Source organism: Eptatretus burgeri, chromosome 4, assembly GCF_056783735.1.
Source record: "Eptatretus burgeri isolate ZD-2024b chromosome 4, Ebu_testis_v1, whole genome shotgun sequence".
In the NCBI taxonomy this organism is placed as follows: domain Eukaryota; kingdom Metazoa; phylum Chordata; class Myxini; order Myxiniformes; family Myxinidae; genus Eptatretus; species Eptatretus burgeri.
The window spans coordinates 113,038,424-113,060,066 of NC_140964.1; the positions used below are offsets into that span (position 1 = coordinate 113,038,424).

The 21,643-nt window shown below is 43.0% G+C and overlaps 1 protein-coding gene across 8 annotated transcripts in view; it reads right to left on the bottom strand.

Moving 5' to 3' along the window:
• LRP1 (LDL receptor related protein 1) overlaps positions 1–21,643 on the bottom strand; it is a 583,330-nt gene that overhangs the window by 261,725 nt on the left and 299,962 nt on the right. For all 8 annotated transcript variants that reach the window (XM_085879746.1, XM_085879744.1, XM_085879750.1 and 5 more), the window contains 4 exons: positions 17,745–17,864; positions 17,031–17,159; positions 9,892–10,161; positions 4,845–5,007 (listed from right to left, as the gene is read on the bottom strand). In XM_085879746.1, coding sequence (XP_085735872.1) covers positions 4,845–5,007; positions 9,892–10,161; positions 17,031–17,159; positions 17,745–17,864 — 682 coding nt within the window. The remainder of the gene's footprint in view (positions 1–4,844; positions 5,008–9,891; positions 10,162–17,030; positions 17,160–17,744; positions 17,865–21,643) is intronic.

The following is a 21,643-nucleotide window of genomic DNA, read 5'->3' on the forward strand; positions in this document are numbered from 1 at the left end:
CCGGGTGTGTGAAAAAAGAAGATGGTATGTTCATGTGCAAACACTGCAATATCAAGCCACTCTAGTTAATTGTGATTGATAGCATTTTTTTGGTGTTGTTTGTTGTTGCTGCTGCTCCTGGGACTTGTTTAAATGAAGGTGGTTGTGTGGAAGTGCCAACAATGGGGGAAGGATCCCTTGTATTGCATCCCGAGGTAGTGTATTATGCATTCTGCGTTAACAAAGAGTGGTATGCTCCGGTGTCATTTAAAGTTTGCAATTAAATTTCTCCGTACTATTGAGTTTTTCTCTTTTTTTAATGATGTGCTGCTTTACCATATTTTAATGATCTATTTTTACGACATCTAGGTGGTATCATGAAGAACAGAAACATTCAATTATCTGTAAAAGTAGTTGTTTATAAAGCCTATGTCAGACTGGTAATTTACCGAAGGAAGCAAAACTTGGACATATGCAAATCGAGGATGTAAAAACAATGGAAAGAACAGAGATGAGAATGATAGGATGAATGAATGGATTGTCTCTGAAATAAATAATTCACAGCTAAGAAATCACGGAAGAGATTAAAATCAATACTCGTGAAGAAGAACCATGGAGGGAAGACTTGCTCAGTGTGGTCGTTGCCAATGGAGGTCAGAATATGAGGCTGGAAAGAAAACAAGAAATCTCGTGGTAGAAGGAAGAAAGCCGAGAGGGCATCCTTCAAATATATGGACTGAAACTGTCAAAAGGATATGGAATGTCACCATACTGACACAATGGATAGATCCGTATGGAGGAATGACATCATTGGACCACCCCCTCAAAAAAAAGGAAAATAGTGGTACTAAAGTTGTTGTTGTTGTTGTTGTTGTTGTTGGTGTTGCTGCTGCTGCTGCTTTTGGGACTTGTTTCAATAAATACTTTGTCCAGTCAGGTGACTCTCGAAACTAAGTTTCCAAAAATACAGCAGCATTATAATTATCTGTTATTTGGCTGATGTCCTATTCAGGTGAACATGATGCTGTTTCCTTCTCATACCATGGTTAAACTTCATGTACGCCATGGGTTCTTAATGCACACAATGGGTGTCCATTACAAAATAACATATCCACTTCTACTTCTTCAAATTACACCTTTTCTTTTCCCCTTCAACAGCTCTGAACAAAACACAAAGTATTATATCTTTATGGTAAATGAGGCATCAGTTTAGGCATTTCAAAATGACGAGTTAACAAAGGGACGGTCCAAGATAATGAGAGCATCCAATTCAGCCTCTCGCTTCATCATCACTCTGCGTGTAATTAGCATCATATTTGTGAGAGGAAATTTTAAGAGCCTCCAGAAAGCACTTCAAAACTTCATTCCATGAAAACTGAAATTTGAACATCATCACTAAAACTACAAGTATACCACCACATTCCTCCCTCCCAAAGTGACCCATCACAACCTCGATACTTGGGTAACTCGAGAGGTCATAGAACACCTCACCTCGTGCCGTCTTGAGAAAAAGGACAGGGGAAGAGTCTTCTCAACTCTTGCTTTGCATTTCAAAGCACGATCTACATCAGCCTTGTTCGTGAACTTTGAATAGCAGGTGTGATGGCAACCATATGAAGCCGATGGGTCAAACACAACAGACCAAAGCTGGACCTTCTGGCAACTCTTCTCAGAGAAACTGACAATTTTGAAACGATTTTTGAGGAAAAGATGCACTAAACAAACACATCTTTTGGAGGAAGTTAGCTCTGCGATTGCATTGCTCGCGCCGCAATTTTTGTCCAAATCTCGCTGTTACACCACCCTCAGAGTTGTGTGGCAAATTTGATTGGTCGAGACGGACGGTGTAAAAAGTTTTCCAAATACCGCGAAACTCTTGGAAGTGCAAACAAGGCCATTTGTGTTCTCGTGTTCAAATGTATAATTCAATTGAAATAAAATAAAAGTTTTAAAGGCAGTAGAAAAATTAAATAAAAAACATTGAATTGGATGTTTACCACCACTGACGCACCGTCTTTTACACCACCTTATTTAACATGGTAATTTATTTATTCGTGCCTATTGTTTATGTCCTTTATGACATCCCTAAAAACTAAATTTCCTGTTTGGAATGACTTTCAATTTTGTTTGACAGCCAGACTGACAGATTGACGAAAGAAATTGCAATATCGAGAGTGCGCATGCGCACTCCGGACGAGAGTCCATACAATTCGCCAAATTCAGAGCCAGAGAACTGCTAAAATGCAGGTTTGTGTTCTGATTCATGTTCCAATTAATGTTCTGCAGTGTTCAAAATATAGGATTGAATGAGAATTTAGTCATTCCCGATCATCGACTGATGTCTGTCAGACAGACAAGCAGTTGCTTAACCCTGCTTTTTGCTAAGCGCACGGGATAATAAGCCAAAAAGGCTGATTATGGTTTGAGTGTCCACTATGAGTCTGGGAGGTCTGCAGTTCTAACCCCGGCTGAGTCATACCAAAGACTTAAGAAACTAAAAGGGCATTCGGTAGAGCGCATACCTCCACCACGCAATGCCTGATCCACGAGAACATATCGGGCCCAACACATTTTTCAAAAATAAAATCGAAATTTTTTTTGAAAAAAAAATTGCAAAATTTTGTTTTTTTTTCTATAACAAATTTTTTTTTTGGGGGGGGGTGGAAATCACTTAAAACATGTAGAAATGCAAAAAGAAAAATTCAAATATTTTTTCAAAATAGCTGCCAAAGCGGCCATATTGGACTTTAGACCGAGTCCAAAATCTAATGGCATGATCCTTGGACCACACCTAATCCCTCCACAAAGTTTCGTCGAAATCCGTCGAGGAGTTTTTCCGTAATACTGTTCACAAACAAACAAACAAAGAAACAGACAGGGGTGAAAACAGTAACCTCCATCCACCTTCGATGGCGGAGGTTAATAATGGTACATATCGCTTCCTTACTTACCACTCAGCATTTAAAGGATAGAGCACATTTAAATTAAAAAAACCCATAAGTTGCCAATTATGGGGAGGAGGAAATCCCTCCTCGATTCCCTCGCTGAGTCTGAAAAGAAAAGTGATGTCAGAAAGATGATGGTGTGGTACCCAGAATGCTCTGCAAAGTGACGTCACTTCCCCCAATCTCAGCAGCTGTTTGTGTGAAAGTCAAGTCTGGTGTTGTCTGATGCATCTGTCTGCGTGTAGCACATGATTTGTGTCAAGCTCCTCCATGAGCCTTAGAGCCTGTAAATAAAATTAATAAAACACATCTCACATCGGTCTTTCTAAAATTAAATGAGGAAATAAACCACAGGGATCGACAAACTACAATGGAGGCCTACTTCAAGCAACCCGTCGAGAGACCTCGAAAGAATTAGAGATGGACAAAAGGGCCATCGAGGCCTATAAAGAAGCGTGGAGGTGTATAACCAAGTTCCACAAACAAGCACAGATGCCTACAACACAAACAAAAGCACCAACAACAACCACAGACACCCAACTCGAGGGGGAGCACTCGGGAGAGTGCAAAACCTTCGCCGCCAATACTTCTGGGTCACTCAAGTGAACCTTATATCTTATTCATTAAATATGATGTCAACAGTGCTGACAGAGTTATAGTTCTTTTCTCCATTTTTTTTGGGGGGGGGGGGGTTGGAAATCACTTAAAATATGTAAAAATGAAAAAAAAAATCGAAATTTTGTTGAAAAAAAAGTTGCAAAAATTTTTTTTCTCTAACTTTCTTTTTGGGGGGGTGGAAATCACTTAAAACATGTAGAAATGCAAAAAAAAATTTCTTTTTTTTGGCGGGGGGGGGGGGAACAATTTTTTTGGGGGGGTTGGAAATCACTTAAAACATGTAAAAATGCAAAAAAAAAAATTTTCTCTTAATTTTTTTTTTGGGGGGGGGGGACCAAGTCCAAAATTTAATCGCATGATCCTTGGACCATACCTAACCCCCCCCACCAAGTTTCGTCGAAATCCGTCGAGGAGTTTTTCCGTAATACTGTTCACAAACAAACAAACAAACAAACAGAAAGGGGTGAAAACAGTAACCTCCATCCATCTTCGAAGATGGCGGAGGTTAATAAGGCCGAGTGGTTGAAGATATACAAGAGGAAATAGCAATGACAGACAAAAAAATAAAAACATATTGGCACTTTATCTCGAAACCAGTATCGAAGCCTGTCAAAAAGGATGGGTTGGAATTATTTTATTCGAAATATTCAGAGACTGGAAGATGTATATGTTTTGTGGCAAGAAAAAGCGTTATTTTAAAACACTACATTTACAAACGTTTCCCTATTTTCTTTATCTTCTCAGACCTTTCATTTTGAGGTTACAGCCTCGTGAGCATGCCAAAGCCTGAAGCCTCGGCCTAGCGTCAGGTGTGCTTTTAGCTTCTTTATTTATGAGACATCGCACGTATGGAAATGAACACTCCTTTTACTCTGTGCACGTGACACATCACGCACAGTGAATTTCACCTCCCTGCACATTGTATTTATTGTTTTTTTTTTTTTTTTTAAACGTTTCTGTACACCCCCATTGAAGCCCGGTTGCAAGTCATCGTCTACATTTCCAAAAGAAGAGACGTAATTACTCTTTAATGGAAGATGTCAAAAAAAATAGACCACAGTGAAAACACAGTGTTGTTAAAATATTGGCCTTTAAAAAGCCTTCTTAAATCGTCCTTTTGAAGGGGGACAGAGATCACACAAACAAACACACGAATACACATTGTGTTCCTTTTTTGGTGGATATGTTAAGAGAAGTGGCATGCGCATGTACAGGGTTGGAATCAAGTTTTAACAGAAGCTGGAGCAGGTAGCATGTGTGTTAAATATAAGTTAGTGCTAAGGAGGCCGTCGCTTAGTATACCCCATGGTTGGATCCAGGGCGATGGCTTTGGGGTTGAAGAGCTCATGATCAAGCAACGTAACACATGTGTTTCCTGTCTCTCCACAAACGAAGATCCGGTCATCAACACTGTCCACGAAATAGAAGTTTCCTGTAAGCCAGTCAATGGCGAGTTGTTCCACAGCTGAAAAAGGAAAAGAAAAGGAAATTGTGGTCAAACAGCATCCTGGCTCAATGTGATTCAAGTGAAAAAGTGAGAAATTTATTTTGGTGGTTTGTTGTGGTAAATTGCAAGCGAAGAAGTGGTTATGGTGAATAATCATAATTAAATGGTGTCCTGCAATGAGCACATTCATAATTATCCCAGTCTGTGAAAATCATTTCTCAGTGGGACACATGCACGGAGGTCACACATGGACGCCAATTGAAAATGGTCAAAGGGACAGTAACCATGCTTTGCAAACCTTTTAAGGTCATATAGCTTCTCGGGCCTTCTCTGTATTACAGGAAGAGGTTAATCGGTGTAAATACAGCAACATCACGAGGGGCCTAATGACTTCATCCTGCGTCCAAGTTTTTTTTGTATTAACATTACGTCTGAAGGATAAATTGTTTTTCTTTAAAGGAGTGAGGCTCATTGAAGGGCAGGTGGTAACAGACAGTGGGACAACCATCAAGGGAATCAATGAACAGAAAAAGAGGAGAGGGAGGAGGGGAGGAAGCTGAAACGAGTAAGTGAAATGGTTGAGTTGGGAACATTAATTTAATGGGGGTAATGAAGATAATGAGTCAAACGGAGGATGACAAGAGATGGTGGTGCCCCTGCTTGGTTGAAGTCCTGGATGAAGAATAAGACAGAAAAGCCTCTGGAATGATGATTACATGGACGGCAGAGGTGAGGAATAAAAGACGAGGTGTGCAGGTGAGCATGTATTTTGGATTTTCTTAACCAGGAGGGGGTTACTGGAAGACACCTGCATCCTGGAATTACTGGAGACAGAGAGAGAGAGAGAGAGAGAGAGAGAGAGAGAGAGAGAGAGAGAGAGAGAGAGAGAGAGAGAGAGAGAGAGAGAGAGAGAGAGAGAACAGAGGGGATAATGTTGGAGAATAGACAGTATAAAACAGAAAGATCACCCAGCTGTTCGCATTGTCAAAGCAACACACATCGTGCTTTCGTCTCATTGAGGGAGATTCCAATCATTTTGAGAGGTTTAGATTTCACAGAATCCAGGACAGACAGATGTGATGCTGGAGTGTCAGCTCATAGCAATTATCAGTACCACATTGAGTGACAGACAAAGGCATTGAAGGCTTTGAGTAGCTCTATTTTCTCAAGCGAAAGATTTGGATCAGCGGAGGATGCCCAATTGGTGGCTGGCTTTGGAGACCAGTTTTGCTGCATGGTAGGTCCAGGAAAGGTCGAGCTGAAAATGAGGCCTAGAAGTTCAAGAGACCGGACCTTTTCGAGTAGATGGCCAAGAAAATAGCTGGGATTCTTAGATGATCATTTCGGAACTATCGAGTGAAACTGAGTATTTTTTCTGGAATTGAAGGAAATGTTCCATTTATTAGATCAGAATCTAATCATTTCTCCATTAACAGAGTGAAACAGCGGCTGTTGTTTATCTCGCAGAGGGATGGGTACAGTTCAACACAATGTAGTGTCATCTGTAAAAAGGAAGAGCGGGTTTTATAGAACACTGGAGAGGTCATTAATATCGATGTGAGAGCTCCAATGATGGGCACACATTGACTACGTGAGTGGAGAAAGTCAGAAATCCAGGAATGAAGACAGCCTTCCGTGCCACAGAGGGAGAGCTTGGCAAGCAGGGCCAGATGCCAGACTGTGTCGAATGCCCAAGATGTTTCCAGGGAGATGGCCCTAAAACCTCTTGCTGGAGAAAAAGGGCCTCCATCCATTGCTGAAATAGGAGCAGAAGCATATCCAGAGTTGAGTTACTGCGATGGAATCCAAACTGATGGTCAGCTGTTATATTGTTTGAAAACAGGACATTGCAAAGCTCCTTTTGTCAAAGAATTGACATCAGAAATAATGATGAATTCCATGGTTTGCTTGGAACTGGAAGCAGGCTCACTAGCCGAGAGTTGGTTGGGTCTGCTTTTGCACCCTTCTTGTGAACGGGCGAAGTTCCATGCAAACTTCCATGTGAACATGCAGACAGGAGAAGGCCAAGCTGAATCGGGCAGATGGAGGGGGATGAAGAACAGCAGAGCTTGATTTGAGAAGATGGGCACTGATACCATCTGCACCAATCTCCGAAGCAATCTCAAGGCCAACCTTCTCAGGTGAGAAGGACACAGTCCAGTGGAAAGTGGGTATGTTGGGGTAAGACAGGGACAAAACGAGATGGTTTGGGTGCACGACGCTTGAGGCAAAGACAAAGTTTAGACATTCTGCCTTATCTCAGGTAGTGTCTACAGTACTACCCCTTGAGGTGAGTGACGGAATGGAGAGGGAGTGTCCGCCAGAAACAGACTTTACAAGGCACCACTATGACTTGGAGGAAGGAGACTGTTCGGACAGTTCGACTTTTGGAAGATTATATTTTCTGGCTTGCCTCAGAATGGACACACGGACACACAGAGGTGATTGTGTATTTTTGTTGCCGTGATATCGGTGCAGTGCACAGATAATAGATAACTGGATTAAGAGATGATCTACATATCAGCCACAATAAGCCTGTTGTTAGCAGCAAAATGGGAAAACTTTGTATCACATTAAGCGAAAGGAATGCTTTCAAACCGGGTGTGCAAGGACGCATCTAATCTAACATCGAATACCTATGATGAAAAATCAGATGCTCGTGAAGCAAAGCAAATGCTGGGTGGTTTGCCATTGCCTTCCTGGCGGAGGAGCATGCAAGAATAATTTGGAACTTGATTATGGGTATGGACACACAATAGCCAATTGTTGAAAAAGGCAGCTACATAAACTTTATATGCAGGAATAAGTGCCAGCATTTGGGAAAGGCAGTTTAACATCCCCTTCAAAGTACAACAGTGCGCAGTCAGACGACTCCCTCAGGAATCAAATCCAGGCAAGAAAATTCAGTTGTGAGTACATCTGTGGATTTGTTTTTTTGGAGGAATGTGCGCACGTTACTTTCAACACACATGTTTGCGTCACACATGGTTGCAGGTTAGCACAAGTTGGTGTGGGGACATGGCAGTGCCACTGATGCAGTGCCCCCTGCCTGTCGGTTACATCAGGGATTTGGAATTTGGCGAGGGTGCCGGTGATAGCTCGCCTAATCTTCATGAAGAAGGAGACCAATGGAATCTATAATGTCTGCCAACTAATGTTGGCAGACGGGTTGTCCGGTTTCCCGTCCATTCGAGGGATGGCACACACATTGATGCCTCACCCTGCCTGTGAAACACCATGGTGATCGTTTTACAGCTGGCCGAGGTTCGATCCCAGGAGAGACAGCTCAGAGGCGAGTGCGCATACCTCTCGGCTGTCCTGCCAGCCCCGGGCTATCTTCCAAGTGAGAGTACAGCTTCTGTTTTGAAACTTTAGCAAATCCAAAATTGAGGACATGTTTAAGGATGCATTCATTGTAAGCTCCTAATATCTTTATTACATTGATAGTTTCACATTCTTATACTACATGGAACATAATATTCATTAAGTAGTCACGATATCTGTTGCTATCTTCACCACAAACAAGAGGTGATATAAACCCTTGACAGTAAAGACATGGACGATGGAATGAAGAACATCACAAACGGTTATGAACAATATTACAGGACAAGATAATGAGGTTCAAAACAAACACAAAAGATGCCGGTGAGCTCCTTGTCCCACTGCTGCCCACCACCATCTGCACAATGCCTGAAATGAAAGGTTCATCTATTTATTTTGGGGAGGGGAAAGTGTTGTTCGGGAGAATGATGAAGATCCTGAGGGGGTTTTGAGTTAATAAGATGCTACTTCAACCCTCCACCAATATAATCACAGCTCAAGTACGAGTCATTTTTGTAAATTACAGTTCACGAGAGAGGGATTGTACATTCTTGCACGCGTCAATGTATGTACAGTGATTGATCGAGTCCACGTTGGGAAAGATCACCGAGGATGCCGTGATTTGCCCATGTACGTGTGTTTTCATGTGTCTACAGTCAGGACTTGCTCAATAATTGGGTCCAATTAGCAGTGCATGACCCAGCTATGATGAAATGTTTTCCTCATCAGTTGAGCCAAAAGCAAAATCAGGGAAGCCTTTGAGAGAAACCATGGACCTGCGCAGGACGGGGTGTGCAATTGTGCTAATGAGGGCTAATTGTACCTTACGTAACCCCCAGACCACACGGAGCACCCAAGGGCCTCCGGACAATCTTTGAAAGGCAAAGATTATGTTTTACATGTGGCTCGACTCGCCAAACTGATATGCTGCAGCGATATGGAATCTCCACAAATAATGATGGCTGTCGTCAGATCAATCTGCTGAATACTAATCCTCATGAAAATTTGCACAAAAAAATTAGTAATCCATTTATTCACTTTCCTGAAGGCCAGCATTGGGGCTCGTTTGTGGTTTTTCGCTCCCAGGCCACTGTTGTCCTTTCCGAGCCTTGTTCCATAACTTGACAAGGGCCATCAATTAAGTACCAACTAGCATGTTATTGACTCAATGCAAAGGACTATCAAGGACGCTCCAATTTGTTATCTTAATGTTACATCTCTGATGAGACCCCAGAAATGGACAATGATTCAGTTGCAAACCACAAAGTCACAACCAAAAGGTTTCCCCTTCGAACCCATTCAAAGGAAATTCAACCTTTGTAGAAAAAGAACCATTTTCCACTCCAAGTCATTTCATGTCTTCATTTTGACCTATTTTGACCTTGCCAGTGAGTATTGCCCACTTGCTTGTCAAACAACAATCGTCACCCCCAACAATGCCCATCATAAATCCCCACTGAAACCCAAAACATTTGCTCCAAGACCAAATCTATCCCTGCAAACTTCAACTTTAGTGTATAAAAGAATGCCATTTTGTTTCAAGCAAAGTTTAGTATATTTGCCCCACATGGCATCACTCACTGTGCAGGCTGAGAGACAGGTTAACAGGAGGCAGCGACACCACGTCCCGCAGGCCTGGAAGCATCACGCAGTGCAGGCGGTCACCCTTCCGTTCCTCTCCGGCCGAATCCAGCCAGCAGACTCGCTCACGGGAGTACAGGAAGTCCAGGCCAGTAACCTGGTTTGACACCGGAATGCGTGACAAGCCCGGAACGAAGCTTGTATTCAGATACTGAAGGACCACCGAGCCATAGTTGACGATCACGAGCACGGCTGGGCGGTCTACAGGCTCTGGGGATTTGGAGATGAAGAGCATGAAAATGAACGTGCTGTGGAATTTTTAGGGCACCGTCAGTTGACAATATGGAAATATCATCCAAGACATTGATGAGGAGATTCAACAATAACTAACTGGATACATGTGAGTACAGGATGTATATTTAAAAAGAGAATGCAAATTGTATGTCCAGGATGCAAGACAAAGGAACACAGTGATGAAAGATTATAGATAAAAAGGATTACATTTTGGGTCTTGTTCAATAAAAGACACAGGTTTTGAGAAACCATGCCAATGGTGATCAGTGACAGAGGTTAGGGTCAATGAAATCGGAGAAGAGGAATCGGGAGCTAAGGTCAGAAGAGAGTCAAGAGGCATAACACGTGAAGGGCCATGGGGGGGATGTGGAGAAGACAGGCGGCAGATTGTGGGCTCAGCGGGGTACCCGGGCGTGAAGCGAAGATGTTTGTTTGTTCGAGATCATTTACGAGTTGCCTGCTTCAGTCCCAGTGCCATGTTACTGGCATACCAAAGAAATTCCTGTCTTGGGATAAAATTTCAATATCATCTGATGGGTGGAAAAATGGGAAATTACTGGCCCACCAAAGGAAATCATAGAATTAACGGTTTTAGAAAAACCAAAAAGTGTGGTCAGATAAGCCGACAAGCTGAATATTTCATACACGATGCTTGAAAAATGCTTCATGCTGGACACGAGTTTCTTGTTAAAGGCGCGCGTCTCATGTGCACTGAATGTATGTAACCAAACAGCGGATTGTCCACAGCTGCAAGCTGAGATCTGACAATCAAAAACATCATTGAGCAAGATCGCCAGGGTGCCCGAGTTGGAGCAATGGAGAGGAAAGGAAAATAAAAACAGCCAGCCACCAAAAACATCTCGAAGCCGCGTGATTGTGCAGCTGCGTCACTGTGAGTCTGTGTGGTCTGAGCCTGGTGTTTGGGTGCACGCGGCCGTGTGAGAAGGGGTGCCGCCTCTTCAACAAAGGCACAAATGGAATCTTGGATATCACATCGAAAGCCCCCTTTAATAAAAAGATCCCACATTATTTTGCAGCACTCAGAGGTAATTGATTCTAGATTAAGCAAGAAATTTCATTGACACAAGCTCACGTGCGACGTGTGTGCAGCAAATCTGCTTGGAACGGAGAGATAAAAGCAGGACCACTTTCCACCCTTGAGCCAAATCGACGGAGGAGAAATAGATATGAAGTATTGTTCTGTTTGTGAGAGCGATTAAAAAGGAGGCGACACAAAGTATACCAGAGCGAATCACTGTGCAGAGCTCAAAAGGAAATTTTTCCAATCAGGATAGGTCTCAAGCTCAAGCAGAAACTTGGGCGAACATTCGGAATGGGATCAATTTAATGACATTGCTGAAGTTAGATTTGAATCCGGAAGACTTAAGAAGCAGGTCTTCATCATCAGAATGCATTGGTCATGATGCTGGGATCACAGTTTAAGATTCTGTACGCATTGTGATCTGTCTCTTGTTTACCAATTTCCTGTTTATGGACGTACAAAAACAACATCTCATAATATCCCTGTCCTGAATGTCATGTAATTAGGTGTAAGCTCTTCCATGAGTTTTGGATCACTACTTAAATTGAAAGAAAAACCAGGATACATCCTTTTGGGTGTTTTCCCATTGCAATGGCCTGGGATGATCTATCCCTGGAATAATAAGTCGTTTTAGTTGAGCCATTCTACCATCTGAATTCTTCCTTTAGGGGCTCCAAGACCAATTCGTCTTTGCTGGCCTCTATTCTGTCTGATATTTTTCTGTACTTTTCTTTTTGATCCAGCTTTATTTCTTTAGATCTTTGCTGGAAGAGGTTTATGTGTTCACAGTGTCTCTTTGGCTTAAATTGTGGGTTAACCCTCATGCAGAAGTCTCGTTTTGACCACTTTTTGTTTGACCACTGATGAAATTTACGGCAATACGGTGCTGCCTTGTTAACGGTGTTGGTGTTAAATTGAGTGCGAGCATTCACATGACCATCGGACACAGCTGCCATGGTAATGAATGCCTTTTGAGTGGTAATCTATGGTCATGCCCTGTGGCAATCTCAATCAAGAGGTGAAGAAACTTTCAGACTTTGGCACCCCAAAAAAAAATGATGTGCACAGGATTTGGTTTGAGAGAAAATTATGTTCATTATGATTATTATTGTGATTATTATTATTATTATTCTTGCATATGGCAAATATGGATTGTGCAAAAGTTTAATGTCCAGGTTCTGCAGCCATGTGGTTGCCCCAGGGGTGAGTTGGTGGAGAGCTAAAAGTCCTCCCGATAACTTCCGCAAGGCACAGTGTGACGTGATGTGCTCCATCGTCTGAACTTCTCTGCAGTCACAGATTGCATCCGGCCTCATCCTCCATCGGTGGAGGATGCTACCACAATGGCCCTGTCCAGTGCGGAGCCTGCTGAGGGCTGCCCAGAGCCAGTGCAGAGCCTGTTGCCAACATGGGAGTGTGAAATCGGGTGGAGCAATGGTTGGATCATGTACAATATGTTTATTGGGAGCTGTGGCAGCCTCCCAGCTGGCCCTCCATAAGTCAGCTTTGCTTTGATGGGCTCCGGTAAGGAGCTCGGCGCGGTTCTATGGTGGTTTTCAGGATTTGAGGTGACGGCGCAGGTGTTCGGTGAGAAGGTGCTGGGCTGAAATTTCAGGAGCCAAAATGCGGCTGAAGTATTGAGATGACAGCACATCCCTACGAATGGCTGGCGGAGCAATGTTGCAGAGGATAGGAAGCCACTCAGTTTTTGTTGGCTTGAGGGTTCCAGACACTGTTCTCATCACGGTATTTAAATGTACATCGATGGCCTTTGTATGGGCACTTGCTGCCGCACAATAATCTGCCGTCGAGTATATGAGGGTGAGAGTTGCCATGTGTAAGATGTTAGTGCCGGCTCCCCACGATGTTCCGGCCAGTTTCCGGATGAGGCTTTTCCGAGCCCTGACATTCTCCTTGCATCTTTGCAGGTTAGGGTCCGGTCAAACGTAACACCAAGGTATTTGGGATAACGGACAATTTCAACTTTGATATCACAGAAATTCACATCTACCTCTGCATTTGCTGTGCGATTGTCAAGATGGTGGGTGAAGACGGCTGTTTTGTTGGGGTTTGGATGGAGCTTCCATTTGTGCAAGTACTCCTCCAGTATGCCCAGATCTCAGGTGAGTTGGTCCCTGACAGATTTTAGTGCAGGTCCCTGCGCTACGAGTGGTCATGATGTCATCAGCATAGGCAAGTTTGAAGGAGGTCGTGGTTGGCATGTCGCTAACATAGAGGTTAAAGAGGGCAAGGTCCAGAACAGATTGTTGAGGGAGGCCATCGTTTAATGTTCGAACACGGATAATTTTGCCCTTGAGGCTAACGTGGATATTTCGGTCCTGAAGGAATACCGACAGTCATCTGATTGTCTTCTGGCAGCGGAAGACTTTTGAGACTTTGAGAAGGAGCCCTCAGTGCCAGACTGTGTCATAGGCTGACAACAGGTCCATTAAGGCGGTTGGATTATTTTGTTTTCTCTGGAAGCCAGCCTCAATGACGGTGGAGAGAGAGAGAGAGAGAGAGCACTTAATCGCAGGTGCTGCGGCCGGGCCTAAAGCCCCCTTGCTCATCAGGTAGGAAGGCCTCCGAGGTGGGGGTTAAACGAGATAGTAGGGCCCTCTCCTTCAGCTTTCCCATTGCTGATAATAGGGCCATAAGGTGGCAGTTGCAGGGCAAGTCTGCTGGCTTTCCAGTTTTTATGATGGCAATAACATTAGGCTTCTTCAAGGCTGCAGGAATTTGCCCTGTTTCATGGACGACATTAAAAAAAGGCCACCAACCAGATACGACCATTTTCTCCGAGGTTTTTAAGGAATTCAGGGAAAATTCCATCGGCCCCTGTGGCTTTGCGATTTTTGGTTGTCGACAGTGCGGCGTCAATTTCTTTCTTTGTATATTGGGCCGCCATGTGGCTGCTCAGTGGGCTTTCTTGGAGATTTCGGAGGTAATCCCTTTTTACCTCCTGCCTTAATGATTTGGAAGTCAGTGTCTTTGAGGTCTGGAGGATATGAGACACGATAGAATCAGGGAAAACTCTTGGGATGGGAGCAGTAATGTTTTCTGTGGCACCCAGTTTCCTCAGGAATGCCCATGCCTTGCGGCTGCTGTGGGTGAAGTCTATTCATTCCACCAACTCCTTCCAGTGCTTCAGACGTTCCGTGTCGAGAGCCTCAATTCGTGCCTGGACAATGTCTGGGTTCGCAGTTTTGCTGTGTTCCTTGAGAATCCTTTCAATCTTCACTGTCCAGCAAGGTGTGTAGGTCTTGCAGAAGCCACACGGAATGGTATTGGTCGCAGCAGAGAGGAGGTGCACAAATTCTGCATATCGAGCTGGGACAGGTGGTATATCCTCAATCTTAGATTCAGAATTTTGGGTGAAAGTAGTCCAACCCACTTTCTGGAAGTTCCAGCGTGGTTTTGACTTGGAGTGCACCAACAGGATCTTGATACCTATGTGCACGACCAGTGGGATGATGTTGGCTTTTTGGAAAGGGAGCAAGAACTCTTCTCGATGCCATCATTGGTAGCCTTCTGTCATCCTATTAACTTAATTTTATGTTCATGTTATATTTGTTAGAAATTCTGCTTTTATATTAAACCTCTTTGAGTTACCTCTGCCACCGAAGGTGGAGGGAGGTCATGTTTTCACCCCTGTCTGCTTTTCCATCTCTCTGTGAGCAGGATATCTTTAAAAGTTATGGTCGGATTCAAATGGAACTTGGTGGACAGGTTGGGTGCATGACAAGGATGAATTGATTCAATTTTTGTGAAGATCTGAATCTGGATGTTAGAATTTTTTTAAGTGATTCTTCACCATTGAGAGATAGTGCCAAAAACGGTACGTAGGACGATAACTCAAAAAGTTGTGTCTGGATTCGGGCAAGACTTGGTGGATGAGTTGGGTTGGGTAGGTGACAAGAATAAGCGGATTAGATTTTGGTGAAGGTCTGGATGCAGATCCGGCCCAACAGTAGGATAGAAAACGTAAACTGTTCAGCCTGGAGGGTATGCGTTCTACCGAGCGCTGTTCTAATTCAAACTAATTTCACCAGCAGTGTGAAGGTAAACCGTCAGCAATTGATGCTGAATAGTGCTTTGGACAATCTCTGTTTTGTTGTATGATGGTGGAATACTAGATATTGTTCAGGCGAGTGTCAATATGCATCAGCAGATTAATCAAATGAAAGGTATTATAGGCTGTAGATTTACAAGGGATGCTAACCACAGTAGAAAACAAAGAAAAGCTGACATTTTGGGTGTCGACCGTTCATCAGAACAAGAGGCTTTGCTTCCCAGGGTGGTTGGCATACCTTGTCAACGTTTAGACAATAAAATCTATCATTATTGTCTGATGGGTTGATGTTCTAAATGGCTCCAGGCTAGCATGATGACCTTTCTTCTATCACAGCCCAGTGTTTGCACTTAATACTGTCTGTGGCAATGGCCTTCAAACGTAGAGGAAAAATATTATATTTTGTTAATAATACAGTACATTCTTCAAGAGGTGGTCACAAGGTTTGCAGTAATTACATCTATGTATCGAAGATGGCCAGCTTTTTCTGCTTTTGGCTTCCCCCTGAATTATTTACAAGAAAGACAATGTACAAATCTGGGATTTGCACGAGCTAAGATCCCAGCATCCCAGATCCTCAAGCAAATATGGGATTACCAAACAGGTCAACCTAATATCAACCATTTAGAATAGTTTTAAGGCTTTACGGAAGGTGTAGCGGTAAATTTACAAGACAGAGTGTGGCACCATCACAGAAATGCCAAGGATGCAAATTTCGTCAAGCGGAAGAGCAAAGGTCAACGGTCAACCACCGTCGCTCAAAACTGTCACGGGGAGATTGGTTTCCATTTCAGGACAACGCTGTGTTCTTGAAGCATGAATTTATAGCAAATCATCCCGTTACAAGTTCCCATTTGCCTGCTTCTTGTGACGTGTGTCAATGTGACTTTTCCATGTTATATGGGCTAAAAAATAAATAAATAAAAAAACATAACAAAAGGCCATTGATGTCATGAACAAATTTAAATTACTGTGACGAACCTGCTTTCTTAAGAAGTACGAGTGTGATGTTTAATTAAGCAGTGCACTTATGCAGTGTATGCCATAAGGTGCCTGATTTGTAAGGTATAAATGTGGTAGTTCCTTGGGTCAGTAAAATATTTTACATAAACATATTTCTGGAATATTTTTGAGTTTCTTTTTTACAACAGATGCAGCAAGAATAAAAATTTTTTATCTCCACCACCAAAGGTTGAGGGAGGTTGTTTTTACCCGTTTGTCTGTCTAACTGTGAGCAGGATATCTGAAAAAGTTATGAACGGATTCAAACTAATCTTGGTGGACAGGTTGGGTGTGTGATGAGGACGAATTGATTAGATTTTGGTGGAGATCCACATCCGGCTGCCAGAATTTTTGAAAGTGATTCTTCACCATTGAGAGATCGGGCCAAAAACGATGTACATCATGATATATGAAAAAGTTATTGATATATTCAAACGAAACTTGGTGGACAGATTGGGTGTTTGACAATGACTAATTGATTAGATTTTGGTGAAGCTCCGGATCCAGATCCAGATAATATAATTTTTTTTAAAGTAATTATTCACCATTGAGAGATAGGGTCAAAAACGATATGTAGCACAATATCTCAAAAAGTTGTGGACGGATTTGAACGAAACCTGGTGAATGAGTTGGGTAGGTGATGAGAACAGCCTGATTATTGCAGTTTAGAACACAAGTTTTCACTTTCTGGTGTGGCCGAGTTCGTCAATAAACTTCAGATGAACTTACCATTCTTCGCCTTGCAGGAGCGCCCATCTAACTGAAGGAGGTATCCCTCAACACAGCCACATGTATACGAACCACCGGTGTTCTGGCACTGCTGACTGCATGACCCGTAAATGTTGCACTCGTCAAAATCTGTTTGCACATTTGGTCGAGATGAGAACAAGAGTGTGTGAATCAGCTGAGAGTTCAAGCCCAGCAAGCTTGGGCAAAAAAAAAAAAAGAAGAAAGCCTTCATGGTAACATAAAAACGTCCGCTCTCAGTTGCACAAAGCAAATCAAATTGCATTAAACAATGTGACGGTTCAACCAGCACAGCTTTTTTCTCGAAGTGTACTTTGTTATTTGTTTTAGTGCTTTTTTTTTTTCATTCACTGAAATGTGTTTCGGTAACCTTAATGTAGTCAATGATAGATGGAGAATAATGGGTAAAACAACCGTACACAGGAACATGGGAATTTGAATCAGTGCTTTCTGGATTATATAGTCGTGCTACAGCACATACCCTTACAACAAATCCTTCATACAATTTTCCAGGGGATCTGATAGAAATTCCATGAGAATATCAGCAGATCTCATCAAGCTATTTTGTAAAGGGATATAAAGGAAGTGTAAAACACATTCACGTTGAAAATACAAAGAAAATCATTTAACTTGTACTAAAGGAGGCAAAAAGATCTAATCTGCATCGCCGGCAAACGTGAAGGGGGATTGGCATACCTTTGCAACCACGGCCATCTTCAGTGACTTCGTAGCCATTGGCGCAATAGCATGCTGGCCCATCGCGTGTTATCGCACACTTGTGACGGCACATTGTCGGGGTGCAGTTTGCTGCCATTGCTGATGATGTAATGTGGATGGAAAGGGAAAGAAAAGGTCCGTCATTTGCCAATACTCTTACAAGTCCCGTTCAAAGCCTTTTTCAACACGCTTTATGGACACAGCATTCCTTCACTCACTCATAATGTTGAATCGTTTTGTTTTATACGTGCTTATCAATCTTCATCAGCCATTTGCACAGCAGCAGTAACCCCGGCGTTATGAAAACCACACATTACGTACACTGTGGCATTTACACCTTGATGGAATGGTGTTGTTGGAAAATCTCAGAATTGTGCAAAAACTGTACATTGATGTCGGATTTGCATTAGACTAAAGAAAATGAAATATTATGAGTCTCAGAATTGTGCAATTTGCAATAAAACATGTCAGGAACATCAATGCACAATTTAAATGAAATCTCAGTCAAAAACAACACAATTAAATCAGAAGTAAATCTGTATATTTGGCAAAGACAACATAATTGTTTTCCATCTTCAGCACAATCACTTCCTCATTACATGAGAAACATATGGATATATATATATATATATATATATATATATATATATATATATATATATATATATATATATATATATATATATATACATATACACGAGCAAATACAACCCGCCGCTTCACTGATGGGGATAATAAAGGGGGGGAGGGAGAAAGAGGGAGGGGCAGAGAGAGAGAGAGAGAGAGAGAGAGAGAGAGAGAGAGAGAGAGAGAGAGAGAGAGAGAGAGAGAGAGAGAGAGATAGAGGAGGCAGGTGAAGGGTGAGAGGGGAGAGGGAAGGCAGAGAAGATGAAGAAGGAGGAGCGAGGAAGGAGGGGAGGTGGGGAGAGCGACACCTCACAAAACGTCGCTATTCAGAGAGTGGTGAGAGAGAGAGGAGCATGAGAGAGAGATAGAGATAGAGATAGAGATAGAGATAGAGATAGAGATAGAGATAGAGATAGAGAGACAGGCCCGTAGCCAGTGCTCAGTATTAAGGGGGGAATATGAACTGGATTGGGGGGCACAATTATTATATTTAATATTTTTGATAACCCGGTATACTATTGTATTCATGCAGCATTGACACATCTATACTGAGGTTGCCGTCGCATACTAACCAAATTGATCTCAGCTAGATTTAATATGTTCTGATGTTTTTGGCCTAAAATTATTCGAATGCAGGAGAGCCGCAACAAACTGGCACATTCACAATGCAAATATTCAATGATTAAACAATTGGCACCAATTCAGGTGCACTTATACAAGGTGTTGTGAAGAATTGGCATTAGAAAATTAATATACCAGAGATATAATAACTAAATGGGGGAGGTTGGCACCAGAATCAGTGCACTTTGAAATAAGATACAGTAGGCTATGACCTGCGATCATCACGTTAAACTATCAACATCAAATGCGACCAGCCTGAAGATACCACAAGGTCTGCATTCAAAGCAGTCAATTACACAGACGTAAGGTTATGTACAAAGCACGAGATATGGGATATGCAAAGCACCAAACACAACATTTAACTTAAACATCAGAAGTACAAAGCAGCCGACCACGGCGGGTGCTGACCACAACTACACTGCAACCACAACTACACACGCATCGCCAGCAGTCACACACACAATCTGAACTCCTCGTATAGTTTTTATACCGCTGCACTCGCTGTCAGAAGAGCTGCAGGCGACGTGTCTCGGTGTGGAATCTTCTGAGGACCTTCTCCTTCCATTCATTCAGGCATTTACGTGTGAGGTCTCTCTCGAAGGCCAGCCGTACCAGTTGTGCCTTGAGTGCATGGCGCATGGACCGTCGATGGTCAGTGAAGACATTCCTCAATGTTGAGAATGAATTTTCACACATGGCAGTGGACGCACCAAGTGTTAGTCCAAGTCTCATAGCAGTCACTACACTTGGCATGGCTTCCAGCGTTTTGTGGTATGTTGAGAGGAGTTTTTGTGTTGTCCATCTCTCGTTTGGCTGCTTTTCTGTCTGTGAGCGAATAAACTGCTTTGCAACCACACACTCTGTTTCATTGATGGTTGACTTTGTTAATGTCATGATGTACTGGATGGAGCAAGTGGGGATCCAAAAACGTGCCATTTTCAGGATTCAAGGCAGCGAGTGAACGGGCGAGTTGTGTGTTGCGCTCACTGAAGCGCTGAGCGATCTCTCCAAGCACAGTGTCAATTGCGCTGTAAAAACCCTCTGCAGTTCCGTCTTGTCATTGTCGTTGTTTTGTCCTGTAGTCTCCAAAACTACAAACTATTCCAAGTTCTTATACATTGTGCATCTCCGTTTTGGTGGTGCAGGTGTAGAAGTGCGAGCATCGTTGGCCTTGTTCCACAGATCAGTGAACTCATCCTCAGAGCGGAGTTTCTTCAAGCACTCTGTAGCACTCGCCACCAGTTCCAACCCCGTTAGTAAGTCCATGTCCTCTGCCTGCAAGAGTCTGTTAGGGCCATCTAACAACATCAGCAGTTTTTGTACAAAGATAGCAATGAACATGAAGGCAGGCCCAGAGACTTCCCGCAAAAGCCCAATAGCCTCCATCCTCATCTCTTCACTGTAGGCGCGCTCTGCATCAATCTCCGACAGTAAGGATGTGATATCCTTAAAAGATCCTATAATCACAGACACGGTGGCTAAATGTCCCGTCCACCTTTGATCAAGAAGTCGTTTTAACCGCTCACCTTTATACTGTGCAGCAACAGTGGGCTTTCTGAAGAATTTGTACAGGCAACAACAAACCTCGAGGAAATCAGTGACAGCTTTCTCTGCTGCCAGTGTGTGGACAACTACCAGATGGAGTTGGTGATTTAAGAAGTGCACATAGGGGATTTTTCTTTCCAATATCTCTTGCAACAACTTTTGCACACCACCATGCTTCCCAGCCATTACCGAAGCCCCATCGTACACCTGACTTTATATTTTTGACGTGTCAAGTCCTGTTTTTATCAGCTCCGCAATTATTCGGTCTGTCAATGTTTTTGCATCTCCAGCGTCGGCTGTAGCTATTGTGAGTAGACGCTCTGTTGCTTCATTTGATGCCGATACAAAGTGAATGATGATTGATATGTTCTCACATTCAGTGGGGTCCCTCGTCCCATCCACATTGATGGTAAACCACGATGTACCTACTTCTTCCACGATGGCATCCGTCACAACATTACTCAATGTGCAGATCGGTTCATTCTGCATTTCCGGACTAGTATAGCTTGCATTTCGTGGGATATGCTTTATTATTTCGGCAAGCTCGGTGTCTTTTTTGAGTGTGCAGTTTAAAAGCGAGAGGAAGAGCCCACTGTGCCCGTCTGACATATCCTCAAAATTATCAAGGCTCCCTCTAAAAAGTATCTGATTTTCGGCGAGAAATCCCACAACATCGATAAGAGCAGACACATAGTACCGGTTTCTATTTCGCTGGTCAGCATTGAGGAGTGTGGAAACCTCCTTACCACAATCGATGTGCCTCTCATTCTCCTTCAACCTCAAAACACAAGTTAAATGTTCCTTTGAAGTTGCGTGAAACCCCCTGCCTTTCTCCACTGCATGTTTCCAATTCCGGTAGCCTCGCACTGTGAAAGTAGAGTCCACTGGGCCACGTGTGGTGTTAAACTTCCCACATGGATAGCAGAATGCTGCATCTGTCTGCACACTGTATTCCAGCCATTCATTAGTCTGGTACCATGAGGACACAAACGAGCGACTCTTGTTCTGCAACAGATGGCCGGGGTACCGCTGTAGAACAACTTGATTCGGTCTCTCACTTCCAAGATCATCGAGAAGCAGCTTGA